At 32.0% G+C, this 26,921-nt stretch overlaps 2 protein-coding genes across 2 annotated transcripts in view; both read right to left on the bottom strand.

Annotated features, from left to right (window-relative positions):
• Positions 1-716: 716 nt before the first annotated feature.
• Bm11059 (Uncharacterized protein) lies at positions 717-9,783 on the bottom strand (the record flags this gene model as incomplete). The annotated part of the gene is made up of 23 exons (XM_001896527.2): positions 717-932; positions 1,043-1,204; positions 1,385-1,558; positions 1,716-1,778; positions 1,881-1,994; positions 2,150-2,241; positions 2,343-2,465; positions 2,772-3,030; positions 3,331-3,451; positions 3,803-4,035; positions 4,385-4,493; positions 4,638-4,739; positions 4,971-5,170; positions 5,504-5,596; positions 5,814-5,925; positions 6,192-6,316; positions 6,514-6,744; positions 7,692-7,775; positions 7,980-8,101; positions 8,302-8,485; positions 8,847-8,926; positions 9,182-9,406; positions 9,705-9,783. The coding sequence occupies 23 exons, from the start codon at positions 9,781-9,783 to the stop codon at positions 717-719; spliced, it is 3,303 nt and encodes a 1,100-aa protein (XP_001896562.2).
• A 1,853-nt stretch (positions 9,784-11,636) lies between these two features.
• The window catches only part of Bm4440 (Uncharacterized protein), a gene marked incomplete at both ends in the record, with an annotated part of 31,049 nt that continues 15,764 nt past the window's right edge, over positions 11,637-26,921 (bottom strand). Inside the window, 35 exons of the mRNA XM_043082401.1 lie at positions 11,637-11,879; positions 12,002-12,103; positions 12,223-12,432; positions 12,697-12,871; positions 13,015-13,187; positions 13,448-13,585; positions 13,824-13,990; positions 14,137-14,309; positions 14,388-14,554; positions 14,844-15,208; positions 15,506-15,655; positions 15,798-15,927; positions 16,124-16,270; positions 16,576-16,782; positions 17,096-17,414; positions 17,628-17,809; positions 18,043-18,195; positions 18,320-18,541; positions 18,914-19,045; positions 19,482-19,595; positions 20,003-20,362; positions 20,702-20,926; positions 21,180-21,316; positions 21,567-21,642; positions 21,971-22,155; positions 22,390-22,633; positions 23,009-23,121; positions 23,446-23,638; positions 24,040-24,201; positions 24,306-24,476; positions 24,919-25,113; positions 25,235-25,442; positions 25,838-26,028; positions 26,296-26,454; positions 26,669-26,860. Of these exons, the coding sequence (XP_042938335.1) occupies positions 11,637-11,879; positions 12,002-12,103; positions 12,223-12,432; positions 12,697-12,871; positions 13,015-13,187; positions 13,448-13,585; positions 13,824-13,990; positions 14,137-14,309; positions 14,388-14,554; positions 14,844-15,208; positions 15,506-15,655; positions 15,798-15,927; positions 16,124-16,270; positions 16,576-16,782; positions 17,096-17,414; positions 17,628-17,809; positions 18,043-18,195; positions 18,320-18,541; positions 18,914-19,045; positions 19,482-19,595; positions 20,003-20,362; positions 20,702-20,926; positions 21,180-21,316; positions 21,567-21,642; positions 21,971-22,155; positions 22,390-22,633; positions 23,009-23,121; positions 23,446-23,638; positions 24,040-24,201; positions 24,306-24,476; positions 24,919-25,113; positions 25,235-25,442; positions 25,838-26,028; positions 26,296-26,454; positions 26,669-26,860 (6,480 nt within the window). The remainder of the gene's footprint in view (positions 11,880-12,001; positions 12,104-12,222; positions 12,433-12,696; positions 12,872-13,014; positions 13,188-13,447; positions 13,586-13,823; positions 13,991-14,136; positions 14,310-14,387; positions 14,555-14,843; positions 15,209-15,505; positions 15,656-15,797; positions 15,928-16,123; positions 16,271-16,575; positions 16,783-17,095; positions 17,415-17,627; positions 17,810-18,042; positions 18,196-18,319; positions 18,542-18,913; positions 19,046-19,481; positions 19,596-20,002; positions 20,363-20,701; positions 20,927-21,179; positions 21,317-21,566; positions 21,643-21,970; positions 22,156-22,389; positions 22,634-23,008; positions 23,122-23,445; positions 23,639-24,039; positions 24,202-24,305; positions 24,477-24,918; positions 25,114-25,234; positions 25,443-25,837; positions 26,029-26,295; positions 26,455-26,668; positions 26,861-26,921) is intronic.

Genomic DNA, 26,921 nt, shown 5'->3' with positions numbered 1-26,921 from the left:
CATGTTTTGGTATTTACTTTAGTTTCTTTCTAATGTTAAGTATCCTGAATTAAATCGAACTTTGCATTGTGGCATAAATGGTAGTTAAGTTGAATAGTAGTAAAATTGAAAAGTCGCATGACTAGGCTCAATCCCAAAAACGAATTGGTATCATGAAGATATCAAGTGTATAAGTAACAAAATTATCCAACCAACGAACCGTTAGGTAAGCCAGACAGAATAATTTCATTTTTATAGTAAAGTAAAAGATTCAAAAGATTTTTCGATAACTTTAAGTTTGTCTCTATTTGGTGGGTTACTGTCACATCGATGCTGCCAATAAATTAGATGAGGAAACTATAAACAAACGAATTCAAAAAATTGGTTGAACATACCATGCAAAAGAAATTAAAGGGAAAATCAGCCGTGCAAGCTGGATATTCAGGAACATTTTTTTTTTTCAGAAACGATGAATTTCCAACGCAAAAATTTCTTAGTTTAAAAATAAGCATTATTCTTTCATGTAGTTAGTTATATTATAAAATGTGAATGTTTATTTACTTTTTATGCACTCGGATTACAGCAAAGCAAATCCTTTGGTATTGTTTAAAAAAACAAAAAATTGATTTCACAAAATACTGCACAAGAAGCAATTTGGTCTGAATAGATGCAGATAAGGATATAAGAAAATTTTTTTTTCAGAAAATTTCCTAATAACAATCAAAAGAATAATAAGTTCATTCAATTTTGTCATCGTCATTCATTTCATTTATTAATTCAACAACCCAAATACCGTCTGAATTACGTTGTTCTTTGAATAGAATACGCATCAGCTGACCAACACAAGGTATTTCACTCACACGGGAACTAATCGTTTTAACCAGTTCTGCTTGATTCACAGAAGCCAAAATACAAGGTACTGCTAGAGCAGGTTGAGTACGAACCCTTGGAGACTGAAATATTTAATTAGTATATTCCAGAATCTAGGCTTAATTAAGAAAAAACATGATAATTTAATACGAAATAGCTTATTAAGACTGTTGAAGTTCCAAACGAAGTTTACCAAGTTTTCTGTAGACCATAATTCATTTTGCCGAATGGTTTCCGTATGCCCATCGTCAATATGTCGTACATATACAACGTTTTCAATGAAGTGTTCAATAATTGCTCTAACTTTCGTTTTTCTAAGATCATTACACTGTACTATACAAAGTGCACCAATTGCCTGCAAATATACAATAATAAAAGGGAAAAAATTGTTTAAGAACTTCTTTCGTAACTCTACTATAGAAGTTTCTTCCCATAATGTTTTTGTAAACTTTAGCTTTTCAGCAACATAATGAAACATGTTTGCCATTAATCTAAGAGAAAGATAAATAAAAATACCAACGTGAGTAAAATTAACCATTTCATTAGCATTCAGTTTCTCTGTCGGATACAACGAAGCAAAACATTCGGCAGATATATCTTGCGATACTGTAGCTGGGGTTACAAAAAATACTGGCCAGTCAGTATTGCTACCAACTCTTCGTACCATCAATTCACTTCCATTAACTATACTGATAAGCTTATGATATATCTGAAAATTCAATAATGCAGCACAACACAAAACACTGTTAACCTTAGAGTTAAAATTAAAGTACGATTTTTGAAAAAATTAGATTAAATCGTTTTTTAGTGATATCTAGTATAGAATATCATGCATTTTCGAATATTATACTATAGAATTATTGCACCTGATAAGTTGGAAATGACTGCAGATCATCTTGATGCAAGGAGATTGGCTCTGGAGATACAATCTGAAATCAGAAACGGTTTCTTCTATAATTCATTTTACAACAAAACTAAGCTAGATTGTTGGTAGAACTACCAGATCATGAGTTTTGTAAAACAATAAGTACCGTTTCCTGTCCTTCATAGTTACTTGTTTTAACGCACAATTGACTAAAATCAGCTGATTCGTCGGATGTATAAATTGGTTTCTTAATCAAACTTGTTTGTGATGAATCGGATACCTGTGAATATTATGATATGAAGTTCTGAAAATGAGCTAGACCAAACGCATTCCTCTTATTACCCCTTCTTGCTACTACAAACATTTTTTATCAATTACAAATAAATGGAAATAAAGAATCACTACAAAAGTTTTCCACCGATGCTCCAGTATTACCTGCGGAATTGCTTGATTTGAAAACTCCGGCAAATTTTTCACATATTGCGAAGTTTCACTCACTGAACGTTTAGGAAAATTACTTTGCACGTCTGAAATAAAAATTTCCATTGGGCTACTTCTTCGATTCATGCAAAATTGTTCATAAAGATGCGAAATATAATAACGGTAGAAATAAATTCCTAGCAATTACCATGCGACTGTTTCTTAACAATATTACAATAATCACTGATTGTGCGGTGTGGCGGTTCGCCATATTCCAATTTACGACGGCAGCTATCCCAAAAAGAATCTACTGATACAGAAATTTTACAATCTAAAATAAAAATAAACAAAAATTTAAAAAATCTTGTTGAATTTCAGTACCACTGGTAATGAATGGAGCGATTATTAACCATTACTTGAAGTTTCTGATATCTCTATCACAGCATATTAGCTTCGACTTTGACTCGAAAGAAAATTTTTTATAAAACTATTGATAAATAAATAAAACATAGTGTTAAACGAAGATAATAGTAAACAGAAAATAAGAAATAAGTAAAACTAGGTGATGCATATTGGAATAAAAAAATAAGGAATTTTAGATAAAAAAAAAAAAGAAGTACTCGTAAGACTTTGTAACCTGTGCTTGAATTCGAAACCATGGAATTTGTTTTTGATGTCGGAGGAGTGGTAGCCTTTGATTGCATTGAACGTTTCTTAGTTTTTGAACTGGAGCGAAATAGTGGCTGAAATTTATTATTGTGTGATGATCGTTGCATTGTTGAATGTCCATTGTTGCTTTCCGAAGAAGTATCATTGAGCATCGGCTCCCGCGTTCTTTTGGGTGATGCAACTCGCCATTTTCTTGGCGGAAAATACCATTTTTCAGGAAAATTATGCTGCAATAGCAATTAAAAGGTACAACTCTATCTCAAGATCTAATTTTTGAAAGTCTCATCTTTAAACTTCCGATGCTTAAAATTGCTCGTTATCCAAAGAATTTCAGAAAATAGTACAACGACATTAAATAAAATGAATAAACGAATCGAATGTGTTAAATCAATTGCTCATAGCCTAAACTGCTTGGAAAACTAAACTGCGAATCTCAGCAAATTCCGATGTTACTTCTATTCAGGAAATTAAACCAATTAAATTAAGTTAGATTAGAATGAATTAAATTGACACGTCAATTATAATACATTCATTACATTGTTTATATTTTGGTTGTATTTCGGAATCTCAAAATGATGACCAATTGTTGCATTCGGGAATGACATCTGTGCATCCGGCACATAGGGCATTAATGAGCGCATACCATTTCTAAAATGAAACGCTGTAAAATTTCGAGTTTTAATTTAGTATATATATAAAATTTTCTGTAGATCTGAAAAATTTTCAGGACTAAATATAGACAAACTAGCAATACCAAAAAAATCGAACAATACAACATTGAAATTTGCATAACTAAATCCTTGTGAATTCGAATTTCCTTATGCTTTAAAGAAAAAGAAGTTGTCTAATAATTCTAAAAAATAATTCTGCTTCCTTCTATAACCTCCTATGATACCCCCTGAGGAACCCTTCTATAAGACTTCACTGGATATGTGGTACACTACTACCAATAACGTAGCATATTTTACTATCGATTAATTAAAAGGTACTAAGACAAACATTTGCTGGTATGGCTGATCGCATTGGTTTGTGGAGTCCAATGAATGTGAAGGCTGAAGATAAGATGACCACTGCTTTCCCCAAGATTGGTTCACGATGACGTTCTGTTGTTGTTGCATACTGGCCGCACTATTATCATTACCGTAACCGTCGCCGCGTTGACCGTAATCATTTGTGGTATACATGGGAACTTCACAATAAGTATTTTGTTGTAGTTGCGGACAAAAAGCATTCTACAAAAAAAAAAAAAAAAAAAAAAAAAGAAGCTTTCTTCAGCTCTTGCATTCTGATCAAAAAAATATGGGAAGCCATAAAAGAAAAAGAGCAAAAAGATAACTGATAATTATCAAACTTCAAGGACAAATGCATTGACAAGCGAGACTTCACTGCTTTTCATGAAGTCAAAATAATAATTGTTCATAATAAATATGACAATATAACAACTGATCCAATTAGTAAATGATTAACAAATAGGATGTAGAATTGTTCTGGGAAAATCTATTAATTTTAATCAATCGTGAAAAAATTGATTTACAAAATCTTTTCTCCACTAAATTCTTTGCAGACCTGAATAATACATACCGCTTTCACAAGATTTGAGTTATTAGAAGCAATCACATCCAATTTTGCTGATATATCCCATAGCTGCATTTGTAATGCTACCAGCTGTAATTCTTGTTCCCTCTTGATGCTAGAAAAGAATAATCTTAGTTATATACCCAAGAAATATCTCTTGATAAATCAAAGTGTTCTGACAATAAAAGTCTGTCCCAATTCCATTGCTTAAAAAACAAAACTCATATTTCATCCACGCGATTCTATCTCGACAACAAACCTTTCATTTGTAAAATTTTCTTCCTCCTTTCTCAGCATTTCTTCCTGCTCATGCAGTCGTTCTTCTTCCTCATGTAGTTCCTCTTTTCGTTGTTCAAGCTCCCTCACAGCATCCATTTTTGGCACATTTTTGGTTTCAAAAAAATTTTAATAAAAACGTTCAAAAAAATTTTTAATTGAATTAAACTAATTAAAGCCAAGAGAAAGACGTAAGAACTGAAAGTCAAAGCTTTCCGTGAAGACTGTTTTTCTTTGAATTTCTATGGTGATTTTGTTATACTATGATTTAGTTAATCAATTACAAAAAAAGCATTAATTAATGTAGTGAAATAACAATGAATCAGAGTAACCCTGTGATGCACTATTGATATTCTTCCCTTGCTTCACACTTTTTTTTTCATCCACCTCTTTGCGAACTCGTGGCTTCTTGTAATAAAGTACAAAATCTGTATCTGATAACGTCACTTTTGCCCAATACAAATCACGGGCACATTTCAATGTTAAACAAACATTGTAATTATTTTCATCAAGTAACTGAAAAAAAAAGCACCGTTAGGACTTGAATAAGAAAACAATTAATAATATCAAATCACATTTAACATTTCATTAAAAGTACCAAAGGTATTTTCCCATAAAATATAATTTCTTCGTATTATGTATATTAGACGTAATTATAGGGTATTTATTAAAAAAATATGACTAAACATATTTGATGGGCATACAAACAAGCAAATAAATTACATAATAATTACATGATAAAGTATTTAGAAAACGCATCAATTTTCTAGCTCAATTTTTCTACCTAAATTATTGCCAATTTCGAATTTTGCGTAATATGAGGGTTTGAAAAACGCAGCATTGCCTTACCCTTATTCCTTTATTAACATTCTTTTTAGATGGTGAAAACCTCTTCACTCGACATCGAAATGATGCTATTGGCTTCTCAAGAACTTCAGCGGGCTAAAATTCGCCATTGGTTACTAAATTTTATGTTCCAATTATGAAACTGCGGCAAATGTACGTATTCATGAAACAGCTGCCACAATTTCCAAAATTTACTACCAGAAAACACAACAGCCACAACTAATACAGAGTCGACTGCCATGTCACCATGAATTATAATTTTTGACCATTGCAAATATCACAATGTATTCAAACTCAATGAACAAATGCTCACCTGATCCTGGAGTTCAAATAAGTCTGACACACTACATACAACTGTCTGCCCGAAATCAACAAGCAATACTTCACAAGTGTTATCATCTGGCCGGTAATGGCTAGCTATTGCTCTAAATAAATGGATAACAATTAACACAGAAAAAAGTCAAAAACTTCACTTGAAAATTTAAAATTTTCCTTTCGAAACTAAAGGAAATTAGAAAATGGATAAAAAATTAATTGACCACTGATAGAAAAAATAAATACACGGTCAAAGAGATAGAACTGCGAGAAATTTCGAAAAAACATAACAGTGATATATTGGAAATACCAATCCTATTCGCAGTAAAAATTTGACATCAACTTGGCAAGTTAAACCATTAAATCACTAACATACCTGAATGCTTGTGGCTGAAACGATGAGCTGTTTGACCGTGCTGGACGAATCAACCGAGCTATACAACAAATACCACGATCTAAGCATACTCGAGATGTTAGAGGTGTTGTCGCTGTCACCATACGCTTAAAATAACTAATAATAATTCCTCATTGAACTAAATTACATGAGATAGTGTTTTATTAAAGGGTAATATAAATACAGATGAAAAATGATGCAAAATGAACCAACACTAATTTTGAGCAAACATGACTGTAAATCCATTTAAAATGTATAAACATTCTCAAAATGCTTCAACTACGATCAACCTACAAGAACAAACCCTTGCCAGATCATCGATTACGTCGGGATTTCTCATTAAATAGGTGTCGTAGTCTGTACGCTCAGTTACTCGTGCTGTCAAACGAGCCGGTAATGAAACACTGAACTTTTGAAACATAAACGGCAAAGTTGGATCTCTAGTTATTGCTGGCACCGATGCACTTTTTACTACCAATGCCCGACATCGACGTCGAGGCATACCACTATTATTACCACCGTTAATATTAATGTTCTGCAAATTTGAAGAATCATCGAATTAAAATCAAAATTTTGGAAAAATTTAAAAACTCGAAAAAAAAATACCCATTGGACATCGTCAAAATTTTAATTTCCAGTTCTAGTACGCTTTTAATATGTAAATAACTGAACAAGAGTCTAGAACAAACTATAATGAATGAGGAAAGATAACGATGGATAAAACTGAGCAAAATTTGTAAATGAGAATTTCTATCAATAAAAACTGGAGAAGGCATTAAAATGAAAAGAGAGAAGGATTTAAAATAAGAAGTTAGTCTAGTTGACTATTTCATTAGTTTAATTCATTCTGTTGAGGATTTACTTTAAAACTTTTGGAAAGTGTTTGTTAGTGAAAATTATTAGATCAAAAATTAGAATGTTCATCAATAGATCATATATATATACAGATATATAAATGAATACATTTAACTCAAAGTTCCTTGAAATGAGAAAAAAGTGGACCACAGAACAGAACCATGCCTGTCTGATTAAATCGTCATTACGTAATTATCACTGATGCTATTTGTACTGCTACTAATATCATCATATGGTATTCCGATAATTTTCGCGCCTGCCTCCCTCATTCCAGTAAATCCCGCGAGAAACAGATTTTATATATATATAAGTGTATACAAATAAATGTTTATATATACATATTTACGCAGTCTTTTTATGGGAACAGATCTTCACAATACGAAGTTATCAGTATATAGGAAATTGTTCAGAACTCTAAAAAAGAAATTGTTGCCCAGTTAATCCTGAAAATAGAAATGTTATCAGCATTTCCACACTTCCACATAGCAAATATGCACTGATTAGGACCTTCGAAAGTTCGAAGAAAAAATCCATCAAGAAAATGTATTTCAAAAATATTCTATTTTTCTAAAAACTGACACATGTTTGGAAAAAAGTCTTTCTGCTAGCAACTGAGTTAGTGATCACCGATGCATGCGTAACATCAGATCCGACATGTTGAACCTCATCAGTAACAGAAGTTAGAGGAGCTTCTGGGATCTTTTCAATTATCTGGAACACGGTATTGCATTTATGAGCTCAGAGAAGCAGATTAAGACTTCTGCTTGCTTTGCTTAGCGTCTTTCAAAAAATTTACTACGATACTTTAAAACAAGTGAGCAGCCATGATAATTTATTTGTAACAAAAAAAAATTTAAGCTTTCAATAATCCAAAAGGCTCGCATAGAAAAAACGCTTCTATAACCTGACTTTTACCTTCTCGGTACATGTAATTTCAACAAACTTTCCATCCTCATTTTTCTTGTATATTTGCGACATGATTGCTGGTGGATACATTTCTTTTGCTCGTTGAGGATAATTTGAGGGGAATTCATTGCCTTAAATGAGACGGAATTTTCAATAACTAGTAATATAATATGATCTAAAACGTTTGGAAAACTCATAGAAGTATCTGCAAAGTTGTTCGAAGTCGAAATAATGCTATGTTTTTTGTTCTACGGCTCATACTTTATATGAATAATACAAAATGAAAATGATAAGAATGCAATCTGATATAAAATATCATAAGAAAATTTACAAATTTTGATTATGCAAATCGCTCCTTCTTCCAAGAATTCAAACTCTTCACATTTGCTTGTATTACAACAAGATTCCAAAATAACACATAAGCAAAGAGGTGGTATACCACGCAAAGATGGCAATAATTCACATATGTCATTTGCGCTTATATCATACACCTCTCCAAGATCAATACCATACATCTAAAGTCATGGCATTTTCATAATCTGTGTCTACTCAATTGAAAGATGATTTAATGAAAATGCTATCAATGATTTTTTAAAATCTATTTTAGTGTGGACAGTAGCACACTAATGCATTTGATAAAACGACTGATAGACTTCAAACTTCTTCGGGAACGCTGCGCTGCCCTCATAAAGTTTTAAATACAATCCATAAACTTAGAAATATCGACTACTCTCTAACCAGTAAATTGTGTAATGATTGTATGAGAAACTTTTATAGATTCAGGATATGAAAAATTAAGAACGATTAAGTGATTTAGCTATCATCGAGATGTTAGAGAGATAATAAGTTAATCCTCATCGAAGTAATGAAGCATACCGAAAATGTCATTGTCTTGTCTCTCTTTAGTAATACCGCCCTTTGATATCCCTTCTCTGTTCGTACCATATACACGGTGCCTTAAAGTGATAAAGTTTTATAAATACTCTGCCACTTCCAAACTGTTTTGTAATGAAAAAACATGGATGTAGGAAATAACTGATTATGTAAGGCAATATTAGCAACCACGTATGTAGCAAGTTTACGTGATAATATCTGCAATAGAATCAACTAATGAAGACAAATTTAATTAGTGTGAAGCCATACATCAAAGAAATTTTTAATGTTAACATGAACCCACAGCGTCACACGTTATTAGATTTAGTCAAACTTACTCATGCTGAGTGGTTGCGATACCGCAGGACGCAATGAATCTTCTGTGTCGTCTACTGCCGCACTGGAAAGATTTACACTGAGCTCATATTGATCGTCGCTACATAACGGTTTTACATATAAGCATTTCGTCGCCCTATCCACTCGTAAAATTCGAACTTCGAAACAATCACCCACTGGTAATGCCAATCCAGCCGGAATAAAACACGTGCTTGCCATTAAATTTACTGTAAATTAATGCATAGAAATTTAAAATAGAAATTTTCAAAATCTAGTGAAAATTACAAATTTTGGATATAACTGTTAGATTGAAAAACAATAGAACAATCGTTTTTATGAGAAGACAAAGATCTTTACAATCATAAGCTTGATTTTTCTCAATTTTGAATTAATCCTAATTCCATCGCTTAGGAAGACTCAAAACACTTCAAATACAAGAAAAACGAAATAAGAAAAAAAGCCAAAGTTCTAGTTAAGATGAATGTTGAAAATCCTATGTTAGATATAAATGTAGAAAAGACAAACTTGATGAGCCGTCATGTCGCAACCAAAGAGCTCTGCCATCTGGTGGTGCAGCTACTAAGGATTTACTTCCGGAACGCATTTTTCCGTTTTCGCTGCAAACATAAAACAAAAAAGTATTGTTAAGTATTCCCGCAAAAACACTGATAATCTTGAACAGAATTAAATTAATACAATTGCTACCAATTAGCTGGATAACGGAATTACCAGGTCGTCATACTTGATTGACACATGTCTTGGTATTACACTACATATTATATTTTATATTACTATTTCCACTATTTCGCTTATTTCATTCAGTTTTTTGAAATTGTTGATCACTTTTGAAATTTCATTTTTTCTTCCTTTTACAAATGAAGAAAAGAAAAGCAAAAATAAAAAAATCTTCAAAGTTAAAAAATAAACATAGCTGGGAAAAAGAAAATGGGCTTTTGTAAATGACACATTTTATGAAAATCTTTTTAGTTATCCTAAGAAAGAAAACATTTCTCAGTACTACCATGATTTTTGGTTGTAAATAACGGACGATTTAAAATTCCGGATACTGATACTGCGGATGTTTTCAGGATATCCCAGATATCCTCATTCAACTGAACTGCTAAACCTTACATCTCAATGAACAAAAACACACAAATGCGCACCGCCAAAAAATCCTACAATCTAGAGCACCAAATCTCACCGTATTTACTGTACTAATTGACGTCCGTGTTTTAGTGTATGTATCTTTTCCTCTTTATACCACCACATTTGCATATAGCTGCTGCTACTCATCTGCATGTTGCATGCTCATCTGCACGTTTGCAATTTAAAACGTGCATCCAGACGGATTGCTTGCAAGTGCAGCACTGTTCTAGAATATGCACAGATTGCTACTGTAAAACAAAAGAAAGTTACTGCTTACGAAGAGCTACAAATAAGCGCATAGAGACTGATATGAAATAATAAATAGGCTACAGTATGCCAGTAGGATACAGTATGTAACCATTGTATGTTACAGTACATCTGATACAGTATGCAGCATATCTAATATGATTAGGTCATTCCTTTCTTATCGCATTCAAAATTTTATTCCACAAATTCCAAAAAATTAAACTAAGAATTCATTTTTACAGTTTTAAAAAAATTTTAAAAACAGATTTTAACATATTGTTGCAAGGAATCATCATGATGTGTATAAACTTTCCTTTTGAATTTTGAAGCTATGTGCATCTTTGTTTTGCAAACTGCGATATCTGCTGAGGTTTTCCATTTGCTTACGGTTCTCAACATCTTATATAAAGGATGAACTGGAGAATATTCGTGAAGCTTAGATGATGATAAAAAGATGCAGAACTAATATGCACATTTGAATTCAATCGAACGTTAGTGACAAGTTTCAGTCGATGTTTAATTTCATCAATCAATCCTTAATTTAATGACAAATGATAATCCTTAATTTCGTCCTCGAATCTCTACCAGAAATTGAGTAAGTATGTGATGCACAACACTTAAGTTGTTCAAAAAATTTTATTCAAAAAACAACAATGTATGACAGTACTACCCGTAATGCAATAACTTGAACATATTGAGCAATGATCAGGAATTGAGGTATTCATTTCAGAGTTAGTTAATCAGAACTTTTCGAGATTTGTAGCTATTCTGAATCAAGTTGTCATAGAATTCTGAGTTCGAATTTGGGTGTAAATTTCATTTTTCTCTTTCGAATTCTCCCAAACTTTTCAAAACCCCAACTGTAGATTCTAAATCCTTCATTTCAAATACAAAAATCTTATGTTCAGCATCAGCAAGAACTTTCATTTTGAATTCTTCAATTTCAAATGATATTTTGAACCTAGAATCAAATGGAAGCGTCAATGAAGTCTCCATGGTTCAGGTTTCAATGAAAACCTCATAAATACAAATATCTGATAATAATCAAATCTGATAAGAACAAAATCACGAGTCACGCGTAGTAAGCTCAAACCACTGCCTGACTGCATCACTAATTGTAGCTGGTAACATGGCAACATGTCCAACAACCACATAAAACGGAAACGGAAATTTCTGCAGATATGGAATGAGATTCACATTTCCATCAGCTGTAAATTCAGCTACTTTCATATCCACGATTGACTTTTCACCATTGTCGATTGCCACAAAAAGTACTGTAACTCGGTCAGCGTGCACTTCTGCTACAGCCTAGAATTTAAATCTTATCACTTGATTTTTCAAAAGTAATTTATAAAAGCTTAGAAGATAAAGCCTGGAATATCTCAACATAACAGATTACGAAACTGATTATGGATGAAAAGACAACCAACTTTTTTCACTGCCTCAGCGCCATCCACCAATACTCCCCTGCCATCCGAAACAATGATCAACATCTGGTTGTTTCTTTCGCGTCCTCTGGCTTGCTCAAAAAACTAAAAAGAAAATCTTTCCCCACAAGCAAAATGTTCATTCTTACAAGTTAAAAATCAAAAAATTTTAAACCACCATTAAAATAATTACTCCCACTGCAAAAACTTCAACGAATTCTAACTTTTTTACTACAGTTCAATAAATTGACTAAGTCGGTTCGGTTTTGACCAAAGTTTAGCTCGTTTATTAATTTTCCACCCAAGCTACTGCCACCACGATCTCCAAAGTCGGAAATCATTTTCACCGAACCACCAAATTTACAGATTGCCAACTGTCCTATTTCAAGTCTTCGCAATCCACTTTCTATCATAGCAACACTTTGACAAGCTTTCTGAAACATTCATATTATCCTCAAAAATTACACTGACCATCTACGATTCTACCTATGACTCTAAGCAATACACTATCAACCAGTCTGTAAGTGTTAAAGGCAAAACAGTGAAAGCACGTGAAAAATAAAAACAATAAATTACTAGTTTCCATGCAGCAGTGAATTTCGACTGTGTATACTTATCTACCAAGCAGCTTTCACTTTAAGAAACAAAATAGAAAATCACAAGTAAAGTTAAAACTGAAAATAAAATTCAAAACATACCAATTTAATTTGGTTATCGTGCATAGAAGATGAGTCGTCAACAGCTATTAAAATTTGGTAGTTGTGCTGAGCTTTCTTTGTACGACGTAACCAAATTTTATCTTTTCTATAGCCGCTAGCAATATATGCAATCAAACGACGCATATTGAGTCTTTTACCAGTTCGATAGTCACCTCTAAAATGGACAATGGGGATATTTTAAAAATATATAGTCATATATACAGGTTAGGTTTTACAGATAGCAATCTGACAATCACTGCTTTCTTACAACTACTTTCTCAAGTTTTTATCCTAAAATGTATTCTAGAAATAACTTACTCAAATCTGGAAGCCACTGTTGGTTCAATAATCATTCGCAGATTTTCCGAAAGCTCAGCTGCTAAAACAGAAACCGAATCAGAAATTCTATTCCATCGATCTTCTGCATCGGCGCTCGACAAACCTATCTCCTCTGTATCTAGCAAAGTAATTGTCGAATTTGAACATCCCATCTGTTACAATAAAAATTAATAAATAAAAATTTTGCAATTTTTATAGTTGTGACTTGAAACTATTCTTTCGGTATTCTAACCTATTCTCAATCTCCTATTTTAGAAAACAAAATTTTAGCGTAATGGGTAAAAATCGAAGAGTCAACAAAAAATGAATTCTTAAAAAACTTTGGAAATTAAAAACAACAAGTCATGAGTCATAATTTCAAAATGAAATAGACAAGTTTCCAACTTAATTCAATTTCAAATAAAAAGCTTACCGAACGATGAAAATTTGTTGTCGAGTGGATAATAGAGCTTTGGAAATCGGAATCCCAGATATCAGTATCGATCAAATCGCCCTCGTCCACTTCATGTTCATCTCCGGCACTATTATTTTTCGTCATTTCTTCATCATTCTGAAAAATGGTATTCATTCAACGATGCAATAATAAAACTAAAACTTTAATGTCTAGTCATCGGTCTCCCAGTATCGATGATACTACGACACATAAAATTTGTAGAATAATTAAAATTGATATATGCTAAAATTAAAGGAGTTTTGTAACTCTCGAGAATCAATTGAGATTTTTTGCCAGACTGCTAAAAATTTGAGAATTTCTGAACTAGACTATCAAACGTACATTAACGACACACCTGTTCTACATTTATATTCTTCAAGTCTCTTAACTGGTCTCTATTTCCTTTTGAATTTCTTGCTTCTTCTACCGAACTTTTATCAATGACTATCTGTTCGCGCAAACTGCTATTATTTCCATCAAGATGTCCAAATTCGGGTCCTTCTTCATCTTTTTGCTGACCGTCTTAAAATTAAAAATAAATTATTACCAAATCGAATAGAAAATGCTACTGTTTATCGAAAGAATTTGGATCACTAGGAAAAATAAATCGAATAAACTATAAAGAAAAAAAAAAAAAAAAAAAACAGGAAACTTGTTTGAAAACTAACTTGGAAGAGTTTTTTGTACGACTACATCAGTAATATCATCAGCTAATTTCTTCTCTTTTTTGGATTCCTTGTCATCTTCCTTCATATCTTCTGATTTTTCATTTCTTATATCGTCGTTTTCTGTTTCTCCACGACCACTTTTTCCCTTGCCTTCTATCCCCGCCATTAAATCACTGAAAAAGACACTTTTACAATTACAGATGTTGTTATAACTTCTAACAATATCTTATTTCTCTTTAAAATCAACATACTTCTCTCTCATATTCTCATCATCCTCAATTATGTCGTTCGGATTTAAAACATTGTCACTGCCTGTGATATCTTCCACTTCTCCCCTATCCATTCCTCCAGAACCACCTTTGAGGACTTCATCATCATTCTTGTTTAACTCTTCCACGTTAGCATCATTTGTTCCATTCTAAAAGGGAACAATTTGATAAATAAATGACTAAGTCCAAATGAAATACAAAACATAAAGTACAAAAGTTCGTCCTTATATTAAAAACTGAAATTTCAAATGTGATGAAATAAACCATAAGTCCGGAAAATTAAATAATCAGAAGTTTGATGTGAATAAGACCTACTCCAATAGTTTTAAGAAAAATACCACAAGTATTCACACATTTAACTGCATTTGTTAAACATTTTTTAACACTCACGAATGTCCCAAATATCCCAAATACTAAATATTTACAATAAATAAGTACCAGAATTTCCTCCTTATCCTTTTCAGTCATTTCTGTTATCATCTCGTCTTCAACATCACTATTTGACTGATCGTCATCTCCATCTAAATTATCATTCATAACATCTTCCATATCGTTCTCTGACTTGTTTTCACTCTCATTATCATCATTACGATCTCCATTATCTTCATTAGTTTGTTCGTAATCCTTATTATCCACACCATTATCCAATAAGTCACGCTCATCAACATTCTCCAAATCGTCATCAGCAGTGTCATCTTTACTATCATCATCATCATCATCAAATATATCTTTATCTTTTTTGTCATTTTTAGAATTCCGTTCATCATTATTCGCTTCCATATTGTCTGTTTTTTTATTTGCGCCTGGAAAATATCATAAAATATGCAAAAGAGACGATACTGACAAAATATAATTGATGGCTACAACAACACTATGCAACACTACATTAATTCTCACTTCGTTGGCTGATTTAATCACAAGCTGTCATTTCAGATAATATTCATATCAATCTTTCATTTTTCAGTCAAACTGTGCTTCTTGTCCTATTTTTTTTTAAGAAAAGCTGAATTCTCCCTTCGTTTCACCATATTTCATTTCAGAAGACTGATAAAATGACTCCATCAATCTTTCCCACTCGCAAAGAAATATTGAAACTAAACCTTCGCTGCCATCAGCAAGTTCTTGTTTATTATCATCATTTTGATCCCATAAATCAGGATCCAGTTTATCTTGCTCACTTTCGTTAACATCTCCCACCTCCATATCCGCTTCAGGTTCATTGTCTTCATCTTTATCACTTCCTTCATTATCTATAAGTAATCGAAAATAAGTTTCCTTGACATACAGATCCAACAACAGTACAAAAAAACCAATTTGTCTCCATAATGCGAACAAATTACTTAACTCGAACTGCTCAAACTGCTTCTTTAATCAATAAAGAATTAAACTAACCGTCGCACTGTTCACGATCAATATCCTCTAAACATCCACCAAAATCGTCATCCATGTCAAGCGGCGTACCATCGTCTTTATTTTCAACTGGTTCTACCGCATTTTCCTCCTCACCTCTCAAGCCTTCAACCTAAAAAAAGTCTTACACAAATTTTTGAAATCAATACAAATTCAATCAAAGATCCAGACAAAAGCTCAGATTTGAATTGGAAAATAAAGCCTTACTTTACGTCATTTGGAAAAAAATTGATGGAAAAGAAATAAGTTTAAATGGGCCAAATATATACAGTTTTACTTTTCTTTACCAGTAGTTTCAAATAATTTACCTGTCCTGTTTCATCGATATCATCACCAACATCCTTCTCACCTTTAGCATCTCCTAAACCAGCAATGTCATCATCATATGACTGCGGTTCACCTCCATCCTTTTCACTGCCCTCCTTTTGAGGTTTCGGTATCGGATTTACATAACCCTAGAGAATAAATGATATGACAGCACAAAAAATTAGCAATTAATTATTTCCCATAAAGCTAGAGCTGAACTGAACATCTTCCAATGCAAAAAGAACATAATTGAGTAAAAAAAATGAAGCTGATCAAATTAAAATATTAATTGGCCCTTGTTTTTCTCCTCTTTTATTCGTATTTCTAACTAGTTTTAGAAAATTATTCATCTACTATTACTATATGCCAATACCGTTGAGAATGATCATCATCTTATCGTTACTTTCACATTTAAAGCCAAAAAAAAAAAAATCTGCAAAGCCGAAAAACCAACTTTTTCAAGTAGTGCAGCAGTCATTGATTCGAAGTGTATATAATATTTGGCCAACTCAATTGCAGAATTCTCAACTACCTCCAAAATGAAGGACAAAAGTTCACAGAGCGTACTACTTATCGAAGTTACTTGCTCCAAACGATCATATTCCATTGATCGCTTACCTTCAGATAATTGTACACACAAGTTCCATATTTCTTCAGTTGACTAGAACAAAAAACTCTTCAGTTTTTAATTTGATTTAGAACTTATTTTCAGAGACTCATAAGTCAAATCAGATGAAAAGCCTCAAAGAAACTATAGTTTGCATAATCTTTTGCATAACCTTTTCTCCATTTGATCAATATATTATTTGTTAAATTAAAAATCGGGTTCAGCATTTAAGATGGATTCCTTTCAGGATGACAATCACTTGATTTAGCTCGTGGTGGGTTAGTTATTGATAACCAACAGTTTGTTTTTGTCACTTCATCATATATACTGGGAAAATTTTTTTTTGGTTAAAGGTATCAAGTCTAACCTTATCAAAATTCAAATTTCGTAGCAAATTTGTCAACTGCCTCAGAATATCCATAAAACGGTCATTGTCAAAATCAATTGACATTGCTTGCTTGTAAGTATTTTGCACTATGATCAACAAAGCTTGAATTCCCTCCCACTGTACATCTCCAGTCGTTGCCTGAACATTTGTCGGATTCGTCAATGCTTCTAAAACTTCACGCAAGATTCCCTTTGCCTCTTCGACCTCTTCAACCATTACACATGAGATGAGAGACAGTTGGGAATTTATATCGGTGCTTTCCGCTTTCACTGTATTAATGGTGTGCGATATATCGGAACTGCAAAAATTTGGAATGTCTAAAATATCAATTAAACAGATTCTAAAAGTCGAGTCAGAAGGCTCGTCAATAAATAATAGATGTGAAAGCTACAGATCGATTAAAAAAGTTATAACGGAAGCTAGAAATTCAAAAAGCTAACTGAACTAGAAACTTACGTGAAACATGGATCACAAACTTTAATTGAAATTCCTGATATATACAGAAATTTACCTTTTCCAAATAGCAATATTGCTACAATCCAATGAATGAAGAAGCGATAATTCAATAGTTTCAAGTATTCTTGATGCTTCATCTCGTATTTTTCTAATTACGTCAAATGTTGCATTATATTCTTGATGTTGCTTATGCAACTGCGATAATCGAGTATCTTGAATACCACTGAGTTTCAGAACCTGGAAAAAATTGAATGTAAATTCAACCCAAAATATAATCATCAAAAAAAAAGGATTTAAGAGAATAACTTTAAAAAGAAAAAATAATAATAAACATATTCTTCCCTTTATTTAAACTAATCAACATGTATATCAGTGAATTCAAAAAAATTACCAATCAATATACAAACACCTGTCAGCGAAATTTTTGCATGTCAGAATTTTTGAAAACAAAAATAAAATAAGTCACTAACGGTGTTTTCTTCGAAGTCAGTATTGCATTCCGGAGCGTTTTCAAGTTTTTTTCCCATAAATTCCAAAAGCGAATTAAATTTAAGCGCTGAATATTTCGACTGTTGTAGACAATGCAACCACTGCTGACCATGTAAGCAAGGTTGTTTTATATCCTATAAAAAGTACAGGAGGAAAGCATAACTGATAGGATTTTGAATTTTCAGTTAAACAAAAGCTAAATATATTTAAATCGCCTATAGTTCTGTAATATGTCTGAAGCACAAATACCTTAAATACCTTAGCATTTTCTAGATAATTCGACAACATTTTTTTAGAACTATCCATCCTCCTTAGCATTTCTCTGTTGACTGTTATAAGCTGATCACATAAGTACAGTTCATTCAGGATAAATTCCGTGAGTCCCTTTAATTCGCTCATCGTCTTCGTACCGATTTGGGCATTTGGCTTATGAAAATTCTTCAAAACAACATTTCGTGATGCTCCTCCGTACCTTATAAACTAAATGAAGAAATTTCATAATTAAAAGAGAAAAAAATCTATTCAACAAGTCTTAACTAAATCTATTGGATTACAATAAATCTATTAGACTACAACATCAATAAATAAGAAACGAAAATCTGAATTTTACATAATTTTATTTGCAGTGCGAAAAAATCATGAAAATGAATAAATAAATTTAAATTTTCGGAAATTTCTGAGACAATGGGAAGAATGTATTATGTTCAGTTGCTAATTTCTAGAATGACAGAATAACGGCGTCAGCAAAGAAAAAGTCCCTTGTCGATTTACTAATTTTCAGGTACATTGAGTTTACTTGTCTCTATCTCTACTTTTCACAGTACCTATAGCTTAAGATTAAACTTGACAGACCTTTGTCAACATTTTATTGTCTTCAGGCATTCCAGCGACAACATTAGCAGTTAACAGTTCAGCATTAACCATCAAGCCTTTTCGAGTACTTAGACCAAGTGCAATACTATCCTTCAATAAACGTGCAACTGCCTGAAAGTAGTAAACGGATTTCAGGAAGAACTTAAATAAATTACTGCAGCAAACATTACAATATTACATCATTGTTACTCTTTGAAACAAATCAATCAAAGAATAACTTCGAAATCAGAAGGGTATGTTAGAAAATAAGAAGGTCCGACTCAGATGTAGTTTTTTCTACCGATTTTTTCATTTGCCGGATTACGATTGCTGTATGTCCACAAAGAATGAAATTTCGAATATAATGGAAATTCAATCTTTTATTGTAAATAAAACCAAATATACCGATTCCGATAAAATCATTTTCTACTGTGTAAATATGCTCTCTACTACGAAAAAATTTTACGAATCTTCTTTCATACATCATAAGTATGTACAAATCCTCTTTTTACAATTCCGTCTAGGCATATACCGTCGGATATTTCTTTAAAATATATGTATATTATACCTTTTGTCGTTCACTCAGTGCACGACCTTGCTGCTTTTCCTTTTCACTGTCGCTACCCTCGTACTGAACGTCTTTACGAATGAGATCGTTGCAGCATTTAACAAATTCTGTTAACTGAAGTTTCAAACTTTAAAGCAAATAAAACTTAAAGGAAATTTGCAGTGAAATGAAAATATTTATGATTTTCATATACATAGAAGCTAATTGTTTTGAAAGTTTAAATGTGGAAAAAACAGCAAAATGATATAATGCGTGGTCATGCTTAAAATGACATTTCATTTCGATATGAGATCAAATTGATGTATTCTAATGTCCTCATCGAATAATTCTACACCAAATGATTTGTTAGACCCGATCGTGGCGCTAACTGAATCAAAAGCATACTTAGAAAAAGAAATTTGGAGGTGTTAATATCATTCGAATGATCAGTCAGACATGCGTGACATGCCTTACAACTTGTACTTTCTTTCCCCAACGACTTATCCAGAATAATTTTTAACATAATATATTATGGAACTTACTTCCTCAATATTTTCCAAATGGATACCATCCATTAAATGTTTCGCAATTTTTGACGTTAAGTCAACCGCACGTTTCGCATAAAAATCATTACATGATATTATTCGGTCAGTAGCAAATGTCGGTTTAGTCTGATGTTCTGTTGTTGACAGCATTTGTGGAATTTCATCAAGAAGGGGAGCAACTAAATCACTACTGGATAACTTAAACTGTTTCAAGAGACGAAATAATTGCTTGTGAGCTTTTTGAGCTGATGCCTTCACGCTCCATAAATTTAAGTCATTGTATTTCATGATTTTTACAAAATCATGTAGCTGCTTTTCTGTTGGTTCCTTCTGTGTGGCTAATTTATTTTCAACTATCTGAAATCAAAACCTGTTGGACATGAGAAATTAAAGTTTATAAATATTAGTTTTTATTTGCAAAATACAGAGCAGAAAATTTGGTTTCGAATTAATCTATGCCTTATTTTAAAATAAGGTTATCCATTATACCGTTTACTTCAATTAGTAAGTTAGACCTATTCTTAGCAGTAAATCCGAAATTAACTGAATCCTCACTAACTTCAAATTCCAATAAGAAAAAAATGGTATTTGTGATGGCACTGGAGTTTAATACTTCTATTTCAAATTGTGCAAACGTCTAAATTTGAAAAAAAAAAAAAAACTTGCAGTGTCAAATAGCCGGAAATATGCAATTACTGATCTCAGGCGCTGACATAAGTTACCCCTCATACTTTCTTTTGCCAGCATGATAAACTTGATAAGCAAATCAGCAGTCAATAGCCGAGCTTTAAAGTCAATAATTGTCGAATTTTGTATCCATTCAATTGTCATCGCTAAAATTTCATCGTCGCCTTTATCCACTTTATAAAGTGCTTCGAAAAGTGGCCACGACAACAGCAGTGTCTGTGTACGACAATCGGTCTGTAACAAATTTTCAAGTGTTCAGTCAAATTATCCAAATAGATTTGAAATTAAACACATAAAACCGAACATAACGACTACCCAAATGTTTTACTCATAATAAAACTGATTGTAAAAAGTAAGAAATTAGTCAAACTTCACATCAGGATTATTTTTCTAAATGACAGAAGTAGCTTATTTGATACTTCACGTAGATATTACAGCATTTTAAGTACCAATTAGTAACTAAATCGAAAATGTAAAATTCAACTACCTGTACTTGTTCAAGTAAATTATCCCAACACAATACTTCCATCTTACGCCAATTCACCAACAAATGTCGCAACTCTTCCAGTTCATTCATTAGCGAATGCTTTCGATCAGCCACTTTCTCCCATAAATCTGCTTCTGCTGAAAAAAAAAAAGATTCAACATTTTTCTCTTAATGACATATTAATGAATTTAGGGAGCAAAAACATTTCCACTTGGTTAGAATACATAAAATTATGAATGATAATGATATGAAAAAAAAAAAAAAAAAAAAGGAAAAGCATAAGGTTTTCAGATCAGAAAAAGACAAAAGTCTATATGCATAAAAATAGTCATCAATGTAATATTAATCAGGTGATCGGTTACTATAGACAACCACTATAGGTCCTACCCAGCAGATGCTCCAGAAGTGCCGAAAATTGCATTTGAGGAGTTTCCATCGACGTAGACAATATCTTCTGTGCTCGCTGCAAAAATTAAGAAAATATAACAAATAAACCAAAAAACAAAATGAAAATGAAAGATTAAAATCACTCAATGTTTAATAAACTATTGAAATGAATTGGAATCGCACAATTTTTAAACAATTACTTTTTGTATATTATTATTATTCATTTTTATCGTTTCAATTTTAAATCAATTGAAACTCCTCAATCAGATATTGTATAGTCCACATTATTAAATCATATGTAACATTAACCTATATTGTCGGCAAGCAATCATGATCTTAATACAAAACATTTTTCAGAATACAATAAATGGTAAAATGTAGACTTATAAATTACGACGCATCACCTGCAATATACCATCCAAGATTGTCATTTCAGGCCATTTTTCTTTTAACCAGTATACACGCTTAATTAGCGGCTTCATTGCTGTAATACATTTCTCCAACTCTGATCGGCTATTCCTTCGGTAAACGTCAACAACCCGCATATCTTGATTACGATCCAACTGATTAAGTGCGTACAAATTGTAAACTGTAATAAAGATCAACAAAAAAATCAACCGATCGTGGCAACGTAGGAAAAACTGATAATATTAGATTTATCAAAAAAAAAAGGAAACATGAAACATTAATAGGGAAAAAAGATAAGCAAACAACTTTTTTTTCAATCCATGAAGTTGAAATCAAAACTCATAATTTTTAAAATTTCTGAAATTTTTTGAAAGTTTCAAGTAATGATTATGAAAACAAATAGTGAAGAAAATACCAAAAATTTTTGAATCTACAAAATCGTCCACAAGACCACAGGACAATGCTGTATCCATCATCCACGCTAAAGCCATGTGACCATCGTAGTTATGCATAGATTTCTCATTCGCCAATAAATGAAGTATTTCTGTTAAACCTTCGCTATCGATGCAGGTCTCAGATCTTGAAGTGAAAAGTTGAGGTTCTTCAAGTAAATCTTGCTCATCGTTGGAAGTTGAGAAATCTGGCAGCAGTTCTCGAAGCTGAAAAATATATAAAATGAAGCAATATTTGACATTCTGCTAGTCCTTGTTAGTTAAAGACATTTATATGCCTAGATGATGGCGCAAAAGTGACCAATAAAATGTCAAAAGTAAGTTGACAATTACAGCAACAGAATCTATGTGACACATTTTACAAAAACGTTCTAAATTCAATATTAAGATTACTGAAAAATCAGTGATAAACCCAATTAGGAAATTTGCAGTTAAATTGCACTCATAAATGGCTCGATTTCTCATGATTTCAACATATATTTATTTTTGTCTTATTCTTTGACACTAGATGGGGATATAATTCACCGCCTTTTTAAATTGTTATTCCCTGATAACTGCTGTATTCTACTCATCTTACATTACCTTTATGTCATCCTCATCAAGTTCTTCTTCTCCATACTTTGCGCTTTTTCGATAAACATACGCTTTTTCTTGCTTTTCTGTATTAGCTTTAAACCAATTCGACCACTCGTTTCCTGAAAAGCATCAATTTCAATAAATATATTGTATTTCCAAAATCTTGATCTTCTATTCCCCAATTGCCTGAATTGATTGTTTGAATCAAATGAAAGCTTGATTAAAGAAATCAACAAAAATACGGTCAAATTAATTTTGACCCAAATCATAGTCACATTTTAAATAAATGAAATCAATTGATATTAGCCTGAAATTTTTATTATTAAGTATTGTTTTTTTTTTTTTATTAAGTAGGATGAAGGCTTAGTTATGAAAAATGAAATATTTGCACGAGTCACAACAATTTCACCTATTCGTCTTCTAAATTACAAAACATCACTCACTAATCCATTCAACAACTGCTTTGATCATAATCTCTTTGGGTTCGGTGAAGCACTGCCTGTTTTTCCTGTATTTCTGCAGAGAAAGAGCTACTAATTCTTTCTGTAGTCTCTTTGGCATTATTGTCTTCTGCGAGATACACCATTTATAAAAAACACCACTTTCTGGTAAATTATTCAAGCAATTCCACTTAAACTGCAAATTTTTGTTAAAATTACTTTGCTGTTATAAGCAAAACAATGATTTCTGCTCTCTTCAAACTACATCATACTTGAAGTTTATCCGATTTAGATAGTGCAGTTATATACCGATAGCTTAATATGATCTTTTTACTTTCAGATTACGTCTTTGCTACAATGTTTATATCCCATTATTTCATGACTACATGCTTTTTACATCACTAAAACTATAAACATATTAATTTCCGGAAATTTTAAACAAAATTCAAACGAGATATTTCTACACGCTTCTTACAACAATAAAAATAATACAAATCAGTTTATTCTCTCGCCATCATCCTATTCTATCAAATTTGATTCATTAACTAATCCTAGAAATCTTATTTATTTTTTTAAAATCAATGAGTTAAGATTTACCGAGAATTTGGTTGGAAAGTTGTAGGCAGCAATCAAATCGCGTGAATTGATTGTTTGAATCAAATGAAAACGCTTGTACGAAACCGCTGCCACCAAAACATTCAAAAACATGAAAAACGGGCAGATAATATCCACAAAAGCACTATATTCAGCAAATATTTTCTGAAAAAAAAAATGTACGGACATGCACAATTACTAATTTTTAAAAAGAGATAAGAACCAGACATATTCTTTAGTCATTTGGTTTTAAAACAACAGAAACATACATTATAGAAAGACTGAACAGACGTCAGAAAGCTATCAATCTGTGCTACAGTCATTTGAATATCATTATCGGATAAATTGTCTAAATGATCCAAATCAATATGGGAAAATGTGCGATGCTGTTCGACAATTCCTTCCAAGAAAGTATTCATTGTTATTGCCAGTAATGGGAACTGTAAATTATGAAAAAGTCTTTAAGATTTTCGAGCAATATAAAAAATTTTTGAAGAAACGCAGCAAATGAAATTTCTTCTTAAAAAAATTTTTAGACTGACTTCAGCTTAGTTTCATATATTTGAAACTATAGTAATTAGGAGTAATAACATGCATATATATGGTAAATGACAAATCAAGAATTAGTTTCTAAAAATCGGGATTGAGGAAAATCTGCTCTAATAGATGCTCTAAAACCAATTTCTAAGTCAGCAATAATATGAATATGCTGTTTTGCCAAAATTGTCAACGAAAATATTACACAGTAATAAGCAAACGGCAAGAAACTAATTCACTAAGAAAAAAAATTTAAGCAACACCCTTAAATTCTCTCATTCTTATCAAGGATACCTCAAATTCTATGAAAGTATCTTTTGTTAGAATTTAACTTTAAAAATTTACATCTGTATGCCGAGGACGAAAAGAAACTGTATTTTGCGAACAGTTTTGCAACTCCTTCACCACAAAATTATGCGCATTTAAAAGAATACTGATGAACGGATGCTTGGAATTTGAAAATAATGTCAAATCTGTCTGCCCACTTACTATTCCCTGATAGGATTGTAGAACTCCAATAATATTTTCAAGCAATTTTTTCTAAATTCAAATAATTAGAAATAATTAGTCACAATAAGAAACAAAATTAAACGGAGTAACACCAGTAGGTAATGGCTTCAGTCTTTCTAGAGAGAAAAGAAAACTAAGCAAAAAAAATTACCTTATTCATCAAATAATTGAAACTCATTTCATCATTTATCACTGGGTCAATGCAGTTCTTTGCCGGAACTGATAGTGATAACAATGAACAAGCAGCTATTTCCAGTCGTTGCATTAAACTTGACAAGGTAATGTTGGAAGATAAATTAATAAAAGATGGCGTATCCATCAACGATTCGAAATGATCTATCAGAGTTAGAAGCTTTTCCCTGAAATAATTTACCTGCTGAAAACACCACATTTCAATAACTTTTAAGCAATATTTTTGAAGGATCTAATCACTTTTGTATAATTTAATCAAAACTAACCACTCTAAAATGATCTACCACATGCTCATTTTCCAAATTCATTCCTGAACTATCACTCCACCAGTGAAACAGCAATTTTCTAATCATTTAAAAAACCTAACAAATATTCCTCAAACAGTTTTCTGTCACCGTCTAATAGTAACCAATCCTGAATTACAATAAGATAGCGCATCAAAATCTCTGCACATGTTAGAGTAGACAAAAAAATCAGATTTTGAAAATCTAATTTAATTTATCACAATTTAAGCTTTAGTGCTAACACAACAACGAATACAGCTACGATTAAGACCACTAACCTGTATTTCAGTTTAAAAGATTTTAAGTGAGCTCCGATCTTCCATAAATAAGTACATAAATGCTTTCGCTGGATGGGAAAATCACCAAGCTGTGCCAGCGTAATCTCCTGTGAAGATAACTGAAAACTCATCGGACGCCATATTGACGAGAACAATTCCGTACCCAAAGTGACCCAAGCTAGATCACTATTCTGGAAAGAAAATTTAATTGTATCGAAATGTTGTATCGAAATTCATGTCTTTCTATTATTAACAATTCTATTCCATCAATAACATCAATTACTTTATTGAACACCAAAAAGTCATTTCTACTATCCTATGTTTCCATACAGCGCAATTAGAGGACTTTTCTGTTCTTTAAATAAAACTGTTTTGAACATTGTCTGATCTGAATTCAAGATCTCCTGCAAGAATAGCAGAAAATCATAGTCTAATTTAAATAAATTTTATTAACTTACTTTACATGCAATCGGAATTTCTCGAACAGCAAAATCCGAGCTAAGATATTGGCTAAAATATGCAACTTGTGACCATTTTTCATCTTTAAGATTTAACCATGCCAAGCGATAAAGTTCAACAGGATGATGCACTGATATTGATAACAACTCAAGCAATGTCTGTAAAATGAAAAGGATAATCAATAAGATGAATGCACAGCATAAAAGGGCAGTATATTCAGTACACTGTGTAATGAATTCTTTCACATACAATATGTGAATCATATATTCACTGGAATAAACATTACGTAATTCTATTCTAGCAAAGTTATATCTATGATAGTAACCATCAAAGTATTTTGTTTGTTTTTTTAAAACATCAATAGATCAATACCTGTTTTTCATTGTGATTATTCAAAATAGCAAAACCACAGCAAATATTCTTCATTAATTTCAGTGCTATGCTTAAAACACTACTCTTATTATCATCATGTTTTTCCATTTCAGCAATATTTTGTTGTATCAAGCAGCTTTCATTTTCCATTGAAATACTGCACGTATTCAAATCTTTGAGTTCGTCTTCATACTGCAATAAAACTGTCATTGGAAGTTGTTAAATCCCAAAAGTTGCAGAATTTGCAATGTTT

This window comes from Brugia malayi, assembly GCF_000002995.4.
Source record: "Brugia malayi strain FR3 genome assembly, contig: Bm_v4_Chr4_scaffold_001, whole genome shotgun sequence".
Classification (NCBI taxonomy): domain Eukaryota; kingdom Metazoa; phylum Nematoda; class Chromadorea; order Rhabditida; family Onchocercidae; genus Brugia; species Brugia malayi.
This window is presented reverse-complemented; position numbering and strand designations above follow the sequence as displayed.